At 34.7% G+C, this 23665-nt stretch overlaps 1 protein-coding gene across 6 annotated transcripts in view; it reads left to right on the top strand.

Moving 5' to 3' along the window:
- IMMP2L (inner mitochondrial membrane peptidase subunit 2) overlaps window positions 1-23665 on the top strand; it is a 407582-nt gene that overhangs the window by 9022 nt on the left and 374895 nt on the right. For 5 of the 6 annotated variants that reach the window (XR_009486577.1, XM_059847106.1, XM_059847107.1 and 2 more), the window contains exons 2-3: window positions 136-273; window positions 6908-7011. Coding sequence is in view for 4 of the 6 variants with exons in the window: in XM_059847106.1 (XP_059703089.1) it covers window positions 139-273; window positions 6908-7011 (239 nt within the window). In the remaining 2 variants the exon portion in view is untranslated. Of the gene's footprint in view, window positions 1-135; window positions 274-6907; window positions 7012-9036; window positions 9207-23665 lie in introns of all 6 variants that reach the window. The other variant, XR_009486576.1, reaches the window with a different exon arrangement.

Raw genomic sequence — 23665 nt, 5'->3', positions numbered from 1 at the left:
TTTCTCACTCTGAATATTGTGAACCTCTAACAGATAATAAATTTATTCTTAATTATTCTGTGTTGAATTGCTACATGTTGGTGTTACTTCAACTTTTTTCTGTAATGACTTTTTTCTTTCCTTCATGTTTTTCAGATTATGGCACAGGCTCAGGGTTTGGGGAGGAGATACATTAAAGCCTTTTTTAAAGGTTTCTTTGTTGCCGTTCCTGTAACTGTGACTTTTCTGGATAGAGTTGCCTGTGTCGCAAGGGTGGAAGGAGCATCCATGCAGGTATTGCTGGAAATATCTTTTGTCTGTCAGGAAATTAAAAGGTGGCTCTCCACTGATAATAGCAAGGTGAAAAAAATCTTTTTCTCAATTGTTATTAAATGATGTTCTAGTATGGAATAGTTTAATTTCTACTTTGTTAAATATTTTGTGATGTGAAAGAAAAGATTTTGAGAACAAAACTTTCCCAAATTCTGTGTCAGTAAAAAGAAAATATATGGAGAAATAGTGGAAAAGGTAGATTGTTTTGATATCTTCCTAGACATTTAGAAATATTTGGAGCAAAATACGTTGTCACTTGAGATTGAATTGATGACTCACAAAGAGGCTTTATTAATTTTTAGTAGCTACATTATAGTAACTGTATAGTAAAACTGTGTCTTGCTACTTGTTCTTATTATTGAGCACATATGGCACAATTGCAGGGAAGAATACTGAAAATGGCGTGAACCTACTATCATTGCTTATGTTTATCAGGAAATAGGTAGCAGTTCACTGTTTTTACTTTGGTTGTATTGAATGTTTATACAGCATAAGCAAGTAAATATAAATAGAATGGGTAACATTTAGATGAGAAATAAATACTCATGAATACATAATATTTTTTTCACCATTTATTTGGTCTTGAAAAAGCTGTATTTTAATTTAGACAGAAAATTTCCATATTGTTACCTTGCATTTTAAATCATATGCACTGCACATTGGTATGCATTGCCACTGATAACTAAGATATATTTTGTTCCAATGTTGCAACATTCCAATTAGTAGAGAGTAAGAATTTGATTTTTGGATGTCAAGCTCTCTTTTCTGATTGTCTTAATAAGCTCAGAACCTTGAAGAGAGATTTCACAGCAATCAAGACCAGCTGCTGGCGTTTGAATTATGCAGAATTTACGCATGGGCTAGAAAACTTAGGCTTGGTCTTGCACTTGGCTGATTTATGTTTAATGTTCTAAAAAGCATGTGGTGGGGAGGAGGGAATAGCAAGGTGCCATTGTGTCTTTTGTGGCAGTCTGAAATATAATGTTTAAACTCTGTCAAGAAGCCTCAGCAGGCAGCTCTCACATCAAGAACAGTGATGAAAATAAAACCATGTTACTCCAGTAATTCTACAATCCAAGGCAAAAAAGTAGGTGTAATGTAAGTTATTATGGCCCTTTTCACAGATGTTTTTCTGAATATCATTGATGACCAGTGAAAGTGAGGACAATCTGAGGGCTTGCAGTTGCAGAGCCAGAAATTTGCACTGAAAAGGAGAGGAAGGGAAAACTGTGAAAAAAAATCCCCTGTTTTGTTATCTTTTTACTATCTTTAGGCAGGAGGACTTCAAATATGTAGCACAGCATCTGGAGAAGTACAAAATTAGCCAGATGAATACAACTCCTCTGTTTTCCATCTTCCGATTTTTTGCCTCTGTTGCAGGTCTAGAGCCACTGGAATGTTTTAAGATGCAGATTCACGTTGGATTTTCTGGTTTTGGCTTTCTGCCTTTGTTTCTTTCTTTTTTTGGGTTTTTTTTTTCCTACTAGTGGGTGTGACCTGGGCATTTAAATTTTGAGGTGTTGTTTTTTTAGCATACCACATTGCCATTTGTTGTTCTTTTTCTACCTCTGGTGCAGTGTTCTGTTTGACATCCCTTATTGCACAATAGTTTTGCATCGGTAGCTGAAAAGAAATTTCTTCAGTTTCCCTCTCCACAAGTCTTTTGTGGCTCTCTGGTTAGTACCTCAGTTTAATGTTTTCTTTGAAGTCAGTCCCAAGTGTTTGAGAGTTCTCTGGTATTGTTTTGGAGTGTTGCTTTGCTACTTTCTTGAAGAGCACATAGTTGACTGTGATTTATCCATGGAAGATTTGAAGAACACTACAGTCATTTGCTTAGATTTATATAACCTGACAAAGAGAAAACAACATATATTCACTGGATTATTAAAATTGAAGCTTTTCCCTTGCTGTATCTGTTAACTAAACATTCCCTCTGTTGATTGAAAAATGGATAGCTTGAAAGCTGACATTTATAATTTTACTGACACCTCAGTGTCTATAAAACTCTGGTTTTATTCTGGAACAGAACTGAAATAGAGGTTTGTTTTAAACTGCTAGGATTATGGCTATTTTTCATATTGAAAAAAAATCCTTTTAATAATGGTTTTAATTTCCTTTTAAAAATGCTTTTAATAAGATACTAATTTCATTGCCAAGATTTATTAAACATCTAAGCAAGTCTGACAGGGATGCAATTATGAGGAATATATCCCTCTCTTAAAGAGCAGCTTGAGGGAGTACCGGTCATGTTGCAAGTCTGTTAACTGTGTTCTTTGGAGAGTTATCTATGTCAAATATATCTTGAAGCCATAGGTGTGAGGAAGACTGAGGTTCAGTCAGTTTGAAGACAGATTGTATCCTTCAATCACATGCTTCCAGTGATACCTTATTGTCTCAATTTGATATCATGGTAAGATTCCCCAGAATCTGTTTGTTATAGACCTCTAAAATGTCTAGCTAGCTTTGTCTAGTCATAACTCTGGCTCCTGATGAGCCTGAAATTAAAAGTTTTGACAAGAAGCAAGAAATAAATTTCTCTGTGTCATGCTTGCTCTCCTACTCTTGTTCTCTGCTTGTGCTTTCTCCCCCCTACACTTTCTCCTTTTGTTCTGGACCAGCCTTACTGCTGCTTCATAGTTACTGATGATGGGAACACTTTTTGACAGCCTGGCAAGCATATGAATAAAGCTTCTAATGAAAATAAAAATTTTTCTGACCCAACCAATTAAGACAGACTTCATGCATTCTATTGTCTCCAGCTGATTTTTGTATTTTTCAGTGCTTTCAGCCACCTGTCGTAATTTCACTTGTGCTGACTTCAGTGTATATGCGTATTAACTCTGACCTATAGGGAATAACTGTGAGCTATTGCAGTTTATAATTTTAATAGTTTTAATAGTTTCATTACCTTCTCTTTTATTTCCAAATTTACTGGTTTTTTTAATCATCACATGAGCTAGTTTTATTGCTTAGGATTTTAGATTGATGTGCTCATCTAGCATTCTACTAATAGTGTGTTTCTAGTGAGTTGTAATCTGTTTACAACATTAAATGTAAGTGAAAAAAATAACTGGTAGTAAGATTTCCTGATGGACCATTGTGGATTTTTTTGTGTAACTTCTTTTAGTGTCTTTAAAATGTTGTCATATGGACACCTTGATATTGATTAATGTTATTTTTTTATTGAGTTTCATTGCTTGTCCAGTATTAGACTCTTCATACGTAAAGATGTGGAAAAGGAATGCCTCATGGATATATAAATTTGTAAATTCATTCAATCAAATGGACTGTTTTCAAGTGGGATAGAAAATGACAGCATATATGCAGCTTTATATGCAAGTTCTGTTGCAAACAGTTCAACACCAAGGATTGTAGGAAGTGGCCTGAGCAGTGATCTCTGATGAAGCACTCCTGTTTCTGCAGCAAACATTATTGAATGGTCTATTCCATTATGCATAATAGCAGTTGTAATTATTCTGTGGCAGTTTCTCCTAACTTTATTATTAGGATTACTGTACCTAAGCCTGTAAGCTCATGTGAATATTCTTTGTGTTCCCCAAGCTACAAGCAAATAAGTTGTGACCTTCACTCTCAGCATAACAGCTATCAAGTAATCATTATTTATAGCAAAAGGGCATGTTTTTACCCTCCTACTTATGGAACCTCATGTCCTATGAGGCTTCATCATATGGCTGGGGATCTCAATTTGCATGCTTTTAGCATTAGATTAGTTAGTAATTGGGAAGAGTAATGTTTTGTGGCTTCTGCACCACAGTTTAAATTAAGACTGTGTGCCTTATTTGTAGCAGGCTTTTATGCCAAAAACTTGAGCAAAGAAGTTATAATACTTCAGTCTAGAAGGAAGAAATCTGTGTCATTTTGTTTCTTATGAAAAGCCCTCGTGACCCTCTTTGTTGACTCCTTTTGCAGAAGCTGTATTTTGATTTTGCTAGACCTGAAACCTTGCTACTAGTTAAAATATCATGAGGAATTGTTTCTATACTTGTTTGTTGTGGAATCTGAATTAGTGTTCTTTACAATAGAGGGAGGCTTGCTGAAGGATTTGGCCTTTTATTTTTTTAACAGACAATAGTGATGATGTAAATGAATAGTTGTCTCCTAGTTTTCCTTCAGTTTGTTCTAACAAAACTATAATATTGTCTGCACGTTTGTAAGGTTTTTTTGTGAGAGAGAAGAAAAAAGTCTACACCACTGTATTTTTCTCAAACACAATTCTAATGTATAATATCCACTATTCTAATTCTAATTCTAATGTTGAATATCCACTCTGTATGTCAAAATGAGGTCAGGTATTGTTAAAAATGCATTTTAGGTGCTTTGAGTTAAAAAAGCTCATGCAATATCTAAATGTATTTAAATTCTAAGGTATTGCCTTTGTTTAAATGCAGAAAAAATTATGAGTCAACTGGGGTAGTGCAACTAGGGCAATACTGTAACTACCTGATGTATTTCTCTGTAAGATGTAGTTGATGTAACTTTAGGTGATTCAAGAAGTGTGAGAACACTTATTTAGATATATTCTAAGTATCAGCTGTGAGACAAATTATCTTTTGGAACAATGGTTTTAAGGTTTCTATTAAAGGTTTCATCCTCCTCTTTTGGCTTTTTAAGGCAGATACCTTTGAGTACTAAGGAGTTTACTTTGTGAGAATGTGTGATATGTATGATTCCTGCTTTGTAAGATTGGCCTCTGCCTTATACTTAGTAGTGTTGAAAGCTTCTGGCCCCTATGTACCTGTGTTTGGCAAAGTGAGTATGACTGAATTGTTTGTGTGTTTGTACGTAAGTCACTTGTATGTAAACATTTGATCCTTCGGTGGAAGATGCTGTAAAGGTGATAAATAATTCTGGAAATCTTATTAAAAACTACTAATAAAAAAACTGCTAATTAGCTCCTGGTTTTCATTTATCTGGTTTTTGCAGTGCATTGAGTCTAATAAATAAAACAGCAAGTATTAATATATTTATCACTTAGATTTGGACCATATCTCTATGGATGTTAAAGTGATCTGCTTTGATCCCCTGATTTACCTTACTGGAAATTTGCCTGTAGCCCAAAATTAACTAGCCTCGTTTGCTCTTTAACTAAACATATGAGGTGATATCCTTCCCCCTCTCCCTACCATGTTTATTCTTTTGACCTAGCTTATTGCTTACTATTCATGTGAATTACACCTGCTGAAAATCTTACCACATGACTTCCTCTTGCACCTTGAAAAACTAATTTTTCACAAATCCTGCTTGAGGTATGTCTCTGTTAACCAGTCTATTTAGCAATGGTGAATGAAGAAACTGCAATAAAGAGAAATTGCTTTTGAAGTTAAAAATAAAAACTAAATACCCTTTTTTTGAGAGCAGTTTACTGAATAATGATAGAATGAAATTTGACACTGTGTAATTACTAGGGTTGAGAAGAGTTAATTTCAGTCCTCCTGTTGGTTTGCTCATGAAAGGTACCATCACTTTGGAGAGGGGAATATCAGCAGTGAAAGTCCAGTGGTTTATTTGATAGTTCAAGTTATAGTGTAAGTGCCTTTCTACAACAACAACAGCAGCAACAACAAAATTTTTAGCTAGTATTGCAGTTACCATACAAAGGAGGGGTAGCTTAGTTTCGACACTATGCGCTCTATTGCATGTATCACCTAACTCTAGAATATGCATTAGCGATTATCTCTTGGCCAACTTGGGGGATACTGTAATTTTGTTTGAAGACCCTGAAAAAGCTTTCTGAGAGATTAACTATTAGAAACCTTCAGTCTGGAATACTCTTAAATAATTTCTGTCTAGTAAAAAGAGTCTCTGTTTTAAAGTAAGCCTTGCAAAAATAAATAAAGACAGTATTATGATAGGCTTCTTCCTCTGCCCTTTCCCAAGAGATAACTCAGAGGCAGCATTGATCAGGTACCCTGGTTTTGTATCATATCACACAGAATAATTTTGGGGGATTTGATGAACCTCCTAATTATGCATTAATTACTTGAGTATTTTGATTCATGCCCTTTTGTGTCCTGTTGTGGAAGGCCTGCGTTTATTGCCAGTGTCAGTGTGTGCTGTAGGTATAGGGCTTGTTTCTCCCCTTTGCAAAGGATGGTCAGTTTAGTATTGCTACAAGTACATATTTCATTTTTAGTGCATTATGCTTTTATAAATAGTAAGATGTCTGGAAAAAGCTTGTTTGTTTTTTTTCCCATGGGAATTAGTGTACTTGATTCTCCTTTGATTTCAATATTAATTGATAAGGAGTAACAGCAATCCCTTCTTTTCATCAGGTTTGTCATAAGTATATATCCTATGTAATCTGATTTGCATGCAGTAGTGCATTGAAAGATGTGAACTAGAGTTTGTCATAAATTAATGATATTTAATGTGTGTCATTTAATAAAGAAGTGTATTTCAAATGTAATATTTGTATTATCTGTAATACAACAGATTCTTGGCCTCTTACAGTGAGTGGGTATGTTTTTTACCAATTTTTATGGGTTTCACCTGTTGATAGAAAGATAATTAGGTGGAAGATTGATAAAGGAAATGTAGATCTAAATGTAGGTCTATTTTTCTCCCCTTCTCTCAGCCTTCTTTGAATCCTGGGGGAAGATATGCATCTGATGTAGTACTCTTGAACCACTGGAGCATTAGAAATTATGATGTACAACGCGGGGACATTGTGTCACTGGTGTAAGTAATTTTGCATACATTTCAATACATGCTTATGTAGATGTTGAACTATCGGTGTTTCGTCTTCAATAATGTAGGTATATACATGAGCAAGGAACCTAACATTTTAAATAATGCATTATTGTTATTTCTATTGTCTGTTTTCAAACTCAGATGTTTAAAGAATGCATTACCAAGTTTTTATTTGAAAGGAATGCAATGCAAGTTATCATGTGATACAGTGTGCATGTGTACCAAAACTGCCAATAACAAAGAGATAGAAAGAGATAGAAAATAGATAAAACGTTATGTGGCCTAAAGGAGTACAGTTTTGAGTTGCTTGGCTATGTACTTATGAGAAAAATTTTCCTTATCGACTAGTACTGTATGTTTTTCTTCCTGGTGCAGTATGTCTACTGAATAAAATTTTAGATAAGATCTCAAGGATTCAACCACCTCCACAAAGGACAAATGGAGCAAACTATAGAATTCTACATTTAAAATTGGGAGATCTATGTATCAAGCCAAAAGGTGGCAGTGTTTTGCTGTTGAAAATACTCAAGACTAACAGAGGACAGAAACTCCATTTCAGCCTTAATATAATATAGAAATAGAATGTCAAAGTGCTCATAACTGATGCAGGAATATAATACATACTCATATTATATGCTTGGAGAGTTTAAGCTTAAGGTTTTAGTTTTGTAAGTGAAATGCACAATATGTAAATTGTAACAAAAAATGTCCTTGGAAGCCATATTATCTAACTGCCTTTTTGTCATATACCTTTTCCAATTGTCCCATTTTTTTGCCTACCTCTTCACTAGTGGTAATTTGTAAGACAATTTTCTTCTTTTGCTAGACACTTAAAATTTACACTGTGATCTGTCTCATTTTTTTTGTCATGTAACATTTTCTGTAAATAGTCTAGCTACAAATATGAATTTATTCATATTTGCTACGGATAATATTGCAATAGGGCTTCAATTTCAGGTCACTTAATGAATGCTGTAAAATGTGATTCTGCCTGTGTGTGCATCCCTCTGTCCAAGTCATGCTCTGGCAATTGTATAAAAGAGTCAGTATAACTGATTAGTAATTAACAGACTGAAAAGAAAATGAGCACATTGTCTGATCAGAAAACAAAATTAATAGTTTCATTCTTATTATACTCCTTGAATGTTTGTGATTCTGTCTGAGTCGTCTGTATTGGTTATTTCCACTTTTCTGTATGTTTGAGCAGGATAACTAGTATTTTAGATGCTGTGGAGATTTTTGTATGTTTGAAAACTTCTCCCTAGCCTTGATGGAGTTTATGTAAACCCACACTGAAGAAGTTCTATTTATGCACTGTACGGAAGCTTTTCTTAGTCTTTGGGAACTCCACTAGATAATCAGGTCAGAGTATTCCCAATGTAATCTAAGATCAATATAAAGGAAGTAAAAAAATGTAAAAATAATTTATTGGATAGTTTTAGTATAAAATATCATTCAGTGTTTACATTTTCAGTAACAACTTTTAAGTACCTCATGGTACGGGTTTGTTAGAAGCAGTTTTGGCCTGCTTCCTTATTGCATTGTTAAGTTTTTGATTGTGTGGTAAAGTCTTGCAGGATATAGTACCTGGATGTGATTTTGTACTTGTCAGTTTTTGAGAATTTTGCTATACAATGATTTTATTGTATAAATGGGTTAATACTTTCATCTTTTTCATTTTGATTGTTTACTTATGATTTCTATAACTCACATAATGCATGAATTTTACTTGCTGGTCCTCAGATCCCAATTTAGGTAAGGCATGAATGGGGAAGGCCGATGTCCCATCAGGTACTCCTTTACTCATCCTCTCAGAAATTCAGTTGAGAAAGTATTGTTGTGACTGAGATAGGCAAATGGATATGTAAACCTTTGTTTTATATCCTTGTCGGCTGCTTTAACATTTGTCCACTGTCTCCTCTTTGCCAAGTTGTTGCAGAAGATAGTTTGGAGGTTGTGGAAAGGTGGTCTTTTGCAGAACAAGAGCTGAGGTAAAATATTCCTTCATTGCAGCATGACCAGGGCCATTCAAACTCATCTCTTTGCTCCAAGTTTTGGCTGTTGACCTTCTACTTACAATGGACTTTGCAGTTGGGATCTCAACAATCCCTTTAGGAATTGTGTAGAAACATCAGCCATCCAGAATGACATGGTATCTCTGATGGTATGAAGAGAGCAAAGAGGTGAGTCAGTCTTGGTGGTCCTGGGTGCCCCAGAAGAGAATCAGTGAGCCTGTGGTCATGATTCTGATACTGCTTGCAGATCTGAAAGTTTTTCTTCTATTGTCCAATCTAGTTCTTGATAAACATACATATACATTTATTTATTTATTTATTTATTTATTTATTTATTTTATGACGTTGATTACAAATGTACACCCAAGTACTCAAGTACTTGGTGGTGCTTATACCTAGTAAAGGTACTGAATGAAGGGTGCATGTGTTTGTCATCTCAGTTTCTGTATCTGATGTAGGTGAACCACTCATCTCAATCATAGCTGTCAAATTAGCCACTGTATGCACACATGTGTATTTGCCTTCTTTTAGACAAAATATTTAAAATAGCATTAGTCTTTAGAAGTATTAAATTAGAGTTGGGTAAAACCAATGGAGATAATAAGCTGGTAGCAAAAAATTATGTCTTTTATTGCAGTTTGGTGTTTTACAGATAGCTATATCTTCAGGCTTTAGAATGTTTTTTCCCTTTAGTTTGAAGTCAGTTCTATTGATACCAGAATTAGGAGAGCTCATTGTTACATGCTGTAACTTTTGAACTCACAGATTTAAGTTGATTCAGAACCGAGCAAAATGCTATCATTCTTAACTTGACCACTTGCTTGATGCCTGATTTAAGTACTGTGGTATTACTGGGTCTTAATACATTGAAAATCCAAACAGGAATAATTTTTAAATAAATGAAGTAGTTTCAGTTATTCTGTGTTCCAGAATACTACCTTTTCATCTCTTAAATGGATTTAAAAAATAAAAAAAATGCGTTATATTTTTAGTTTGGGAAATGCATTTATTTGTCTTCAAAGAGGAAAAATAGTAATGTAGTGCATGACGTCATCTTTCAAAGATGAATGCTTGTTTTTGCCAGGCTGATCTTGATTTTTCAGTAACTTTTGTGTTGAAACAGGCATCTATTTTGTAAGAGCTTAGCTGAGGTAGATCTCAACAGTTGTGTAGAACTTTATTAGATATTGTGGAATGAGTTATAAGATACGTAGTGTTCTCTCAGCTGGTTTCACTCTGTAAAGTTTGAGTGCCAGCAGCATTGTAGCTGGAGCTGTGTGTGTCACAGTGGGGGGTTGTATAACTCATGGAGTTCCCTGGAAATACATGCTGCAGCTGCACTTCCCAGCACTTATAGAGATAGTGCTCTTCTATTGCAGATTAAGGGGTATTTTTGCCAATGTTACCTGTATGTAATTTGTTTTTTACTGTGTGCAAATGCAGGCATTGATATAAAAAGATGCTGCCAAAGAGTGATTTTTTGGCCTAAAATTCATTTTGGTTGCCTTTATGGAAACCCTCCTGTCCTGATTATAAAATCATACAGTCTTTTTATTCCAAAATTCCTGTCTTAATGTAGAAAAAAGTTGGTGCCTAAATTTTTAAATGATGAAAAGTTAAAGTTGTAAATATTCACAGACACTAATTTTAACCTTGAGGTAAAAAATTAGAGGTCAATTTAAAGGTTGTGCTATGTCTGTAATAGAGAGGACACCTTCTCCAACGTTTGACTGAGAGTAGGAACTTACTTGCTGGATAGGTTGCCAGGTGTCCCTCCATTGCTAATTTAGAATGTGTTCTTATGTATCAAATAAAAATAGCTATGCTAAATTAATCTGAGGGAGAAAAAAAGGGAACCATGCTGTTTGTTCTGTACATCCTGAATGGTAACATGCTTTTAAAAGTATGAACTATAATAGCTAAATGGGCAGTATGTTTAAAAACATGTTTTTAAAGGTCAGCTATAAAAATAAGGAAATAAGTGTGGTATATTTTGTCAGCTTCTTTTGAGTTCTCATATAGGAGCATAATTGCTTTAAATACAAACCCAACTTTCTACATAGAAAATTCCTTGACATTAAAAAAAACCCAAATCATACTTCTTGTCTCCTATCCTTCTTATCCTTATGAGGGATATTAAGTGGCTTCTGTCACTTCTTTGAGTCTAAGATTATACTCAGAATTTTTAATAAACTCATTTATTTTGGGTAAACTGCTAAGCATTTATGTGAGCTTGATCTTTTAAATATCCCGTGCAGATCACCATTCTGGAGGAAGAATCAAAGTACTGTATTTGAGGTTGTTTCTGCCACTGTGTCCCTCACTGGCCTCTGTTCAGAAATGGTACCTGGAAAAAATAAAAGATGATTTTATGTCATAGTTCAACAAGTTTCAGCCTATACACACAAATCTGAATAATGCAATTTTTGAAGGAATGTAATCTTGTTTAGTTGATGAAAACAGAAGAGTTCTCAAATGGTGCAAACTGAATATATGATATTCATGGGAGACCATTAATTGGCATTTCATTATTGAGACTAGCTTAGTAAAATAAATATCAGTAAGAAGGTACTTACTGAAGGAACTGCCTTGAATTTGAATTAGTTGTAATTATGAAAAGATTTTCTACTAAATTCTGATGGATATAATGTGAATGGGTATCTAACAGTTCTTGCATTACTTTTAAGAAAGCTGCTTTCTGACTAAAATACTGGACAACCTTTTACGAATACCCATGCTTGGCCTTCCTAAGTCTTCCAATTTCTGTTCTATTTTTATTTGTACTTAGGTCTCTGTACCAAGTCATCTGTCTTCTGGCAGGTAGGACACTGCAAAGGAGGTTGTGCTGACACAGAAGCTAAATAATCACTTTAGTTTCTGTGCCTCAGTGACCTCAGAAAATCTTTTCCTATTCTGTTCTTTAAGCTGGGAAAAAAAAACCAAACAAAACCTCTCATGTGTTTTCTTGATAAAAATCAAATATGTAGTTCTACTTTTATTATCTGTGTTACGATCTATTCTTAGTGTGGGTACCTTACTATATATAAGTGTGTTAATACTGTTGGTGGAAGAAAGCCTTGTGTTTTCTATTTATAAAGTAAAGGAAGCTTTAAGGCAACTTTTCAGAGACTGTGCATGATCCTTGGTTGTATTATGAAGTGCTTAGGAGGGGTTTAATCGATTGCATTACTATGAAAAATGAGCAGTTGTGGAGGAAAGAAGCTGTTGCAGTTAAAGTTATGATTGTTACATTTAAAGTCTATGGATATGACTGGGAAGTTGTCAAAACTTGATTGCAAAAATCACTGCTGGAAAGAGTCTGGCTAGACTCTTTAGCCCAAAAAGTCACATAAATGAGTATTATAGCTTACAGACTGTTTAGTGATTAAGTTTAAAGTCGGAGATTTAAAAATAACAATATTTTAAAAAAGGCAATGATGGGGGAGTCAGATGGCCTTTGCTGTTTGTGAAAGAGGTGTTGATTGATTGATTGAGAAGACTACTGTAGTTTTGTAAGTGGTGCTGTGCAAACTTCATATTTTGGTTGTTTTTTATTTTATTGGCCTTTCTATCAAATTAAGTATCTTGCTGTTGAATTAAGAAACAAATTTTTGCTTGCTGAACATTTATTAGAGTACATATTAGAATACTACATTGGAATTTTACTAAATCCACTTCATTGATACCTAAAACAACCCAGTTGTTTTAGGTTTTGGGCTTGGTTTGTTAGTTTGTTTGTTTTAGGTTTTCCTGCATATAATATAGTCTTTGTGTTTAATTTAAAATGCAGCATTGAGAGACTTGACAAAAATAAATAAAGTCAGATGCACAGTCTGTGGTATTGCCTTGGTTTGAAAAAGACAGGTGTCTGCTAAGGAAGGCAGGAGCCTCCCCTGAAATGGAAAATGTAAACCCCACCCCCCCTCTGAATTGTTATAATTTTCAAATTAAGGGGGCTCTCAGGCAAAGATATGGGAGCAGGAATAAAATAAAAATAAAATTAAATAAAATGTGCAGTAATAAAAAACAACACTGACAAGTCAGAATACAACGTGACACCCTGTTGGTCAGGATGGTGGCTGTAGTCCTCCTGGAGTGGCAGATGTGGTTCTGTTGAAGCAGTGATCCTGTAGAAGGGTGTAGTCCTCCTCTGAAGATCCAGTGGTGGTGTCGATGGGCCTGGTCTTTCTCTGGGAATCCAGTGGAGAAGACAGCTGCTCCTCTGGGAATCCAGTGGAAAAGGCTGTCTGTGGTCTTCCAAAGCTATGATTATATCCAGTTAGGAATGCTTGGCTCCTCCCTCTGGGTGGAGCATCTCACAATGGGATGATGTGATTTTATCAGTCATGCAGTGACACTAAGTGGCCAATTAACAGAAGGTATCTCCCCAGGGGGAGGATTGGTTGTGGAAGAGATAAAGAAAACTGCCCAATGAGCAGAAGATAACTGTCCCTTCAGATAGGAATAGAATACACACACCCCTTTCCAACCTAAGACATTGAGACAGGTATTTGGTTGAATTTACTTCTGAGGTAATAGCATAAAATTTCTTTAAGACCCACTGTAGTGAAAGTAGAGGGATATTGCATCTTGCCCACCTCAGAAGCAAAATACTTAAAAATACAGATCTGTAGATTATCCTGTGTAGAACAGCTTTAATTTTGATGCTACTGAATTGGTTCTGTACGTACTGGTAAGTATATTGACTTATCTGTGTTTATATCTGGAAGAACTGTGAGTTGAAGTAGTGTTGCAACTCAGCTAGATTAAATATAAATAAAAAGAACAAATTAATTTGTAGTTACACAAAAATATATATCTGATTCTTTGGCAAGTGAGAAAGATGTGAGAAAAAATGGTTATGTTGTGATCTTCAAGTTGTAGGGTGATCAGGTGTTAGCAGCTAATTGTTACATAAGGAGGCCCTCTGTTCTGCTGTTAGAGGGGCATTAACAGTAATTTTCAATCTCAAAATTGACTGATTTATTAATTCAATTTAATTATTTTTACTTCACCTTTTAGTGATCAGGCAAATGAAGAAGAGGAAAAACCCTATTTTACCAAATGACATAATTTTTACCTTTTCAATAAAAATTTTAAAAAATGGAACTGTATAGAATAGTTTTTTATACTCTTTTAGATGATGAGCAGTCACAGTATGTTGGAAGTCCTGGGTCTAAGTGGACAGCTGCTTGGAATGTTGCAGAAATTGCAGTGGTGATTTGATTGGCTGGAAAGCTGTCTCTGATCCTATAACTCTGCCTTACAGTAGGATGGCTGACTGTCCTGTGAAGGTCACACTGAGCAAAAGGAGCTTGAAACCTGCCTTGGTTTAGAAAAATGTTGCTTTTACCTTATGGAAATAGCCATAATTTAGATGCTAGGAATATACTTTGCTGTAGCAGAATCTGCTGCCATATATGTACAGAAAGGTGTCAGTATGTGTTTCCTGAATGTTCTTTCCTTGAACCTTAAGAAACTTTGGCAACTCTTATAGGAAAATATTTGATACCTTTTTTTCTCGGTACATTTCCAGCTGCTGTGAAATAATTGCTGGTTATTTATGACTGGCATTGCTTGTAGGTACTTGGAACTAGGAAAGGTTTTACAAGTCAGTGAAATAAGCTACACAATCTCATTGCTTGAAGTGGCAGGCAATATGATTGTTCAGCAACTAATAAGAAGTTCCAGTGCTCATTCTCTGTAGGGTATTCGGATTAGACACCTCCTTCTTATGTAAATTCAGACTGAAAATCTGTGATGATATAGAATAAAAAAATTAATGGGTATTCATATGTTTTTTCTTGCACTTTAGATCAGGTGTATTTTTGATTATGGTATAGATGGACCATATTTTTAAAATATATGCTCTGAATACATATTCTGTTTAATCTGATGATTAGATACCTTGACACTTTAGAGGATTGTTAAACTGATACTTTTTTGAAAGTAACTTCCTTCCCTTGAAAGTGAAGCCAATGTTCCAACTGATTCCTAGAGAAGATAAGAATAAAAGTACTTAATGTTAGGTTCCACTGCACTTATAAAATGCTGAGTGCTGAATTCATGAGATGCTAGATTCTGTTTAAGATAAATTCACTATTTTAAGTGTTTTCCTTTCATATTTTTTCATTTGAATTGTGAATAGTATACATTTTGACCTAAAGATGCTATATCACCTATTACGAAGAAGTTGTTGTATACTTACGAGGAGATGGAGTAATGTGTTTTTTGTTTTTTTTTTTTTCTTAGAATAACTCTGGAATCAGCTTACTCTCTCTTTTCCATATGAAACTATTATCTTTCAAAGAGATCCTGTTCCTTGGCATCAAGGCTTTCATATTCCAATGCTAAGTTCTGCTATCTGCAGTAGTATGAAAGATCTAACAGAGAAATATATGTAGGATGTCACAGCATGATTGAGCAGTTCTTGAATTCTAGAATACAGTAATTTTTCGTAAGAGATGATTATTTATAAGTTCTGGAGGTAAGCAATTAACCAAATGAAATTGGTTCTTTGTATGCAAAAAGATACCTAAATGCATTTTGTCCTTTTTTTTTTTTTTTTTTTTTTTTGGTTTTTTTTTGGCAGTTAGCCTGTTTTTATTTTGTGTACAATTTGGGAAATACTGAGGTTGTATTTTGTTTTACAGGATATTTCAAACATTTTGTTCTTGGATAAATTATAGATTAAATATTGCCACAGCCAGCTTGGTATCTTTCAGTAATAACTTCCCTTAAGCCAGTTTAGTCAGTCGTATTATGAGCAACCATAAATATTAACTACAGAATGTTTCTTCTAGGAATCTTTCAATTAACTACACATACACTGACAAAGTGAATTTTGCATACACACGAAAAATATTTATTTCCTATCTAATTGGTGAAGCTGGAAGAAAAACCTTGGGTCTTAACCTGTACTGAGTATATTGTGGATATGAATATTTTTGCATGTAATAAGCAGTCTTGGCTTTGTTTTCTGTTTTTTCAACCTGTTAGCAAAGGTAAAGGCAAGGGAATGGCAAATTATCAGGTTTAAAATGATAATTAACCTTTTAATCACTGTATTTTCTAGGGAAATTATATTGATGAAAGTAACATTAGTTTTTTATGTGCAATCAGCTGTTCCTGAAAAGTGCAATTGAACAGCATTTAGCTTTAAAAATAAGCATATGTATTTGTATTTGGGATTTATCATTATTGCCAACTGTCTATCTGATGATTAGCTACAAAGAAAAGTCCTTCTCAGAGATGCACAGCAGAAGGACGTGACAGGGACCACAATTGCAGCAAGGGGCATTCTGACTATACACATGAGGTAAAAAAAAAAGAAGGATTAAAATCTCCTCATGGCCAGAGAGGCTATGAAACCTCCAGCCTCAATTGAAACTGGACTAGCAAAAACCCAAACATCCTTATCTGCCTTTCCAGTTACATCTGTTTTGGCCATAAGCTAAAGTAGATAACTTCCAGAGGTCCTTTCCAATCTCAATTATTCTGTTTGTTTACATCAAATGGAATTTCAGCAATGGAACTTTTAAGATGTGAGGCATAATAGATATACACTATCAAGGTTTACATTACTAATTAGTGTTTACAATAACCATTATGATATTTTTAATTAGTTTTATAGCATGGAAGTGGAGTTTCTAAAAACCTCTTTTTCTGTGTATGTGGTTGTGATATTTGTCTTATAACTGCTTCTACAAGACCCAGCCATGCATTGTTAATAGCTGAACCATACAGAGAATGGTCAGATTGCATTTAGGTCTTATAACTAGATTGTAAATTCTCTGAAGGAGAAACAATGAGTAGGTTCAGGCAGATGTGTGTGGTGCAACAATCAGTGGGGTGGGTGGAAGGCTGCAAGCAGATGTCCAAAGACTGGGACATATTTGACAAATGTATCAATTCAATCTCAAGGGAAAATGGTTTGACAATGTATGAGGGCAGTGGTTCCCAAGTGAGAAATGGAGCCTGCTAAAGTACACAAGCAGTTGCTTGCTCACTTGTTAAATTTTCAGTGAAGTCTTACTGGATTAATTCATAAAGGACTGAAAACCGGACAAAAATGTGTCAGGAATAAAGTATAAAAGGCACCTAAAATGAAGGTGAAAAAATTCATTTAATAGAACACTGGAAGCAAAGACAGGGGTTACCTACAAATTTTCATGTCATGTCTGTAATTTAATGACTTTATGTAGGAAGAATTGACAAAAATCTTTTTCATTTATTTCATAAATAGAACTTAAATTGATTTGAACTTGACCTGTGTCTTCTGCCAATATGGAGAACACCCTAGCCAGGCTTTTCTCTTGCCACTCAGCTCTGATTTTCCCTGCTATTTTAGGTATCTTTTTTATTGCTACCTTTGTGAAATGTAAAAAAATAGTATATAAAGAAAATTTTGGACTAGGGAAGGGAAAAGGTAGGAGTAAAAACTTAAAATTATTGTTCTCATAAACCCATCATCCATAACATAATGTCATTTAGAGTTTCAGTAATTAATAGTGTATATCTTAAGGCAAAAAAGAGATAGCTAGTGAGCATATTTCTTGTGTTACATGTTGTTTTATATGTTTGCTTTAAGGGATAAATTAGTGGCATTCTCAGAACAATAACTTTGATGTTTCCAGAACTAGGGCAACTGTAATGACAGAAGTGTGGTCTTGCAATATAAAGGGAAGTATGTTGTCAGCAAGCAAAGGATAATAGCATCCTGTACACCCAGAAGGCCTGCTGTGATGTTTGCGTCTGCATAAGAGCCCCTGCGCCCTCAGAACAGGCTATTTTTAAACTGGTGCTGAGTTTGACCTTAGTAAAGAAATACTGTTGTAAGATTTTTAAATGCCTGTTCATGCACAGTGTGTTCCTCAGTCCTATAGGATACTGATGATAGTATTTTTTTCACAAAAAACTTGTTTTAGTTTCCACTTTACTTGAGTTCAAAGGCTTACCTGTTAACATTACCAGGGAGAACATGATTACAAATTATTTTCTGTATCCTTAATTGATATTGATAGTGGGGCTGTGGAAAATGTTAAGATAGACTCTGAAATGTTAAGCTTTGCGTTGCACCTGTGTAAGTAGTATGATAAATGATATAATTGTTAGATGTGATGATTGTTTAGTAATTAAATATAATTATTGTATAATCATAAGAAGAATCATGAGAAACTATGTTGGAAAATCTAAGGGGGCTATGCTTGGCTGAAATCTATGTATACAATAGAACAATATAAGTTTAATAATTAACATGAAAGTTCTATAATGGTAGAATATAAAAACATGTTCATTCCGAACCCATGTTGGAGTCCGATTTGGGTTTGTACCCCTGACACCCAGAGCCCCTCAATAAAAGCACCTGCATATAATCATTTTTCGTGATTATGTGTTCCTGAACACTAACAATATAGCTAACCTGAATCCATGAGACAGTTTAAGAAATTTAAATTCATTGGTCCATGCAGCTTATGAGATGGTGTCACGTTTCTGATTAAAATAGAAATAGCTTTCATAGACTGTGTTGTTAACTACATTTTCATCACTGTGAGTGGTGATGTCGTTGTAAAACTTGTGAAGAATATTAATTGTTCCAGGTCAATATTACTACTACTACTACTTCATAAGAAAAGTGTGCATACCTTTGATAACTGAAGGAGAATGTTGATATAGTTATCATACATTTATTGTAACATCTTTTAAATACCTTGCAATGCCAGGAAATTTTAAGAACAATCTTTAATAGGCCTTCTAAGACCCTTATGTTATTGCATGATATCTAGAGGCAGATTTTAAAAGTGACAGTGATGGGAAAGTGCAATATTGGAGAGATTCCTTACTGGGAGAAATTTATGATGTGAGTATATGTTAGCTAACATTAAGTTAAACCTGACTTAGCAAAACAAAGGCCTTAAAGTGTCTGAACCTAAATTTATCAGAAAAAAGTGTATCTTAATATCTAAAACTGTTTCTAGATACTTCTTAGTTTTTATAATTGAAACAGGTGAGCATGTTCATATAGAATATTTTCTCCTCTTTATTTCCCTCTTTGCCTATACTTTTTGAGAAATTATCTCAGTGATTATCTTTGAGAGAGATTTGAGTAGCTGGCCTTCCAATTTTCCTTTTTTTTCAGTTTTCTTTTGTAGTTCTATGGCCATTTGTGGTGTTGAAAAGACTACAGAGTTTGTGAATGCATAAATTAGGTTGGGGTTTATTATAAGTATTTACACTGAGTCTGTAAGACAGCAGCTTTGGAGCTGTTGTCTCCCAGTCTTCTAAAGTTTGCCACTTTTTTTTCAGCCAATTCTAAATTACACTTTTCTCCTTTAAAATACTTAAAAGTTTTTTTGTGCATGTTTGTTACATATGTTTTAATCAGCTATTACCTGTGGTTTGTGAACAGGTATAGCATACTATAACTCTAATAGATGTATGATTGAGTTGATACATTTGAAAGTACTTAAAGATTGCAAAGACTCTTAGCAGTTGTATTTCACATTTCAACGGTGTGACGATATGCGAGACAGCTCAGCAAGGTTTTCCAGTTCACAAGATTTGCTAATGCAGCAGCACTTAATCACCAAGAGAAATTTAGATTTGAAGAGACTCTTTATGTCCTGATTTGTAAAATCCCTCCTGGGTTCTTTTAGAAATTTCTGCTAGCAACTACATTTAGCTCTTCTGCGTGGCTTGTTTGAATTCCTGCGTGCAGCTGTATATACTATTTGCTGAAGCCCATGAGGTGTGACATGGCAGCAACAAGTACATTCACTGGATGGTTGCAGCAGGGCAGGCAAATGTGTCAGCTCCTGGTATACAGAGAACATGAACAGAGCATTTGCTCATATTAGCACAGAGCATTACTTCAGGCTAGAAGTAATCAGTCTTGGTATCTCTAATCTACCAGTTATGCTCCTGCTTTATAATATATTAATAGTAATATGACTGATACTGGAATGGGCTGAGGAAAGGTTTTATTATTTTACTGTTTTTTTCTTTGTCTCATACTTGCAGTTGATAAAGTGAACAAATAAAACACATCAATACTGCTTTTATCATGAGCTTCATCTGCAGGAAGATAAAAGTTGTACAGTATTTAATGTTATCTCATGAAGACCAATTTTGAACACAACAGGGTTATGATGGCTGTATTCATATATTGCTGATTGGTCTCCCATGTGTTTTCTAAGAATAAACTGATTTGTAGATTGCCATGGAAATTTGATCCAAGTACAAAAGGCAAGGAAACATAGACTCGTATGACTAGCTGATATTCAAAAATGATCTTTGACTTAGGAAGAAAATAAAACACACTCAGAATTTGAGAGCTGTTATAGCAAAAATTTCAACAACTATGAATTGGTGAGATTATGTATTTTTAAAAGTAACTCTGATAGACAAACTGGCAAATAAGGGTCTTGCATAATAATTCAATAATTATGATTATGTGTATGTAATACTTGTAGGACGATTTCAGATTCAGAATGATTGATTTGGGAAGTATCCTTTATGGACACACAGAGGTCAGATTTTGAGCCAGTTGGCATGCAGTAGCAGAATGACTCCAGCACATTACTCACACACCCTGCAAAAGTTCTTAAATGTGTATGCTCTTTGTGAAAATCAGGAATTTTTCCTTTCCCCTAGTGACCTGGAACAAAAGCAATGGTTGGTGCTGCCGTGAGCCCAGAATCTGAAAGGATTTGGAATTCTTGTTGTAATTTCTTAGAGGGAATGATGATCGTATTGCCTCTAAGAAGAGAGACTGTAATCCCTGTTTTGCTCTTGCAAGTCCAGAATATATTGCCAACTTTTTCTCCTTAGGATCCAAATCCAATATATATTTTAAAACAGTTCAGAAAATCAGAAGACTTAAAACAGAGCAAAAGGGAAAATTTTAAATGGATGTGTTTTACACCTTATTAATAAAATCAAATATATAATATTGTATTTGCATTCTTATAATATATTAATTTATGGATGTGTTTATGGTCAATATAAATGTTTTAGATCCTAGAGTGACACACTATTTTATTTGAAAACAAAATCCACGTTCATCAGTTTGTTTGGAGTGTGTACGCAGCTGCTGAAGATCCTCTCCCTAGAATGGTAATCCTCTAGTTTGATGTAAGGATAATTCACCATCTTAGTCATGTATTTGATATATCCATATGGGGATTTGGAGCCCATTTAAAAAAAAAAAAATCATTCTGGCCTGTGTATTCCTGCCTGTGGCAGAATGGATGGTTATGTTGGACTATGTGACCTTTCAAGGTCTCCTTCAACTTAAACCATTGCATGGCAATAAGATCCCTTCCTGAAGTTGTTTTCATGCTGGTTTTGGGTTGTTATATTTAGGTTCATACTAATAAGATGAAAGGAATTTTTAGCACTTCAGCCAGTGTAACTGGGATTTATATGGAAGTTAAATGCTAAGGAGACACAGGTTTAGGTTTGTCTTCAGGTGTTTTGGTGCTTAAATAGTTATCTGTATCCGAGGTCGTGCCCAAGCCATAGATAGCGTGCTACTGAAAAATGAACTGTTTTGCATCCCCCCCCCTTCATTTGGGATGTCAATCATGCCTCGTTCAATCAGTCGTAAATTCAGAGACATCAGAGAGCAAACAAGGAAGCTGAGAACAGACCTGTGATGGGGGAAAAGCTATATGATTGACACTTTTCTTTTGTTGATCCTAGCTGCACTTTGGGAGTGTCTATTAGTAGCAATTTTAGAGAGAAGATTGTGACAACTTTATTTTAGTTCTTTTTGTTTTGCTTTATCATTGCAGACTTCCTTAAACAGATTACAATAGACTAGTTCATCTGTTAAAGTTTGGCCAGTGAGCAAGCCTGTTTCCATCCTTCAGAGCATCTTATGTCTTGTTTGTGTTTCAGAAGTCTCTAATGAAGGCTTAAGGGTGAAGCCTCTAATTTATTATTTTATTCCTATTTATATTCTGTCATGCCTAAGGATGCTGATTTTGGACAAAAGCATCATTATTCAAGAAACTCTGCATAGATTCCTTTTTCGCCTCAAGGGGGGTTTCTGCATTAAACTTACTCCAATTATCTCTATTGTTGTAATAGTTAGACATCATAAATCAAGCCTACTCACCAGAATTTCTCTCTAGTCAGTGGAGAAAAATGAGCACTTACAGAAATTAGTTTTTATCAGTTATCCTTAGACATTTTTTGTTGAATGATGGGCCAAATAAATGACATGTAATTTAATTAGAATAAAAAACATCTTTCTATATAAATTTTCTACTTTTGTCCCTAATCTAGGTGATCAAATAGTAATGAAATAATTTTAGTATGTTTCACCATATAGTTTTAAGGATTATTTACATGCAATTTACTACTGCCCAGAAAAAAGTATTTTCATGTTATATCTTAAATTTCAGGGTGACATTTCCCTGTACCTATTTGGATGCTCCTTTTGAAAGACTGTGACAGCTGACCAACAAGGGTCTTCAGTTTTACAGTCAAAACTAAACAGTCAACAGTTTTTCATCCTGGTGAGATTAAGCATCTGGTAAATGAGCTATACATGCAGGTAACTAAATAATATTGGGGAGCTTCCATACTGTTCTTATGTTTACAATATTATTTTCTTTTTTCCCTTCCTTCCTCTCTGTCTCTTAAACCACACAGAAGAAATAAGGTCATAATTTAATGAATGACCCCTTGGATCACAGATGCTGACAAAATGAAGCCTGAACATTTTAAATTGGCTGGCTGCTGTTATCCTAACAGAGCCCATTAAAGTCACACAAGAGAGCATAACTTATTATGTAGTGAAACTCTGACTTTTTCATGGTTTCTTTGTAAATGTGACAAAATTTATGGATGGCATTAGTGATACTAAGTTGACAGAATTAAAACCACTGTTTACGGACACAGTTCAGTAACTTGATTTAATTAGATTCTCACCGTATTGATCTAGGAGGATTTTCAGGCAGTATTTTATGATGAGGATTTGAAAGAGAATGCTGAAGCTCTCACAAAAGTAAAGAATTAAAAGCAATATTTTCATTTAAATACATACATGTTTAGCTAATTACTTAATTGGAGTCTTGCACTTTGAAACAGTGGACAGTGTTTTGTATAGGGGCTTCAGCCACTGTCCAGCCTCAAAATTCCTCTTAAGCTAATGGTTTACTGCACTGAGATCGGCTCACTTGGGTAGAGTTATGATGCTGATAACACCAAGGTTGTGGGTTTGATCCCTGTGTGGGCCACTCACTTGATGGTCCTTGTGGGTCCCTTCCAACTCAGAATATTCTGTGATTCTGTAAATATGAGGTTACTTACTGTAACTCTCTGACAAAGAAAACATTTACTTCACAATCTCTTTTCAAAACTGGCAAAAGGAGATGTGAATTGTCAGTTGGATTCCCTACCTGTGTGTCCTTCCCTATGTAATTCAACAGGATTGAGAGACATTGGATATATTTCTTTCCATTAAATAGTACCTGAATCTCTACAGCATCTTTTTAAACAAATTCAAGGACAATTGATCTATAAACTGCTAAATATTACTTCCTCTACAACTTCCTGTGGCAACAAACAGCAAAAATTATCAGGTATTTTTTGTTCTTCATTTGTTCTTCATCCAGGGA

Source organism: Haemorhous mexicanus, chromosome 5 (genome assembly GCF_027477595.1).
Source record: "Haemorhous mexicanus isolate bHaeMex1 chromosome 5, bHaeMex1.pri, whole genome shotgun sequence".
Classification (NCBI taxonomy): domain Eukaryota; kingdom Metazoa; phylum Chordata; class Aves; order Passeriformes; family Fringillidae; genus Haemorhous; species Haemorhous mexicanus.
This window is presented reverse-complemented; position numbering and strand designations above follow the sequence as displayed.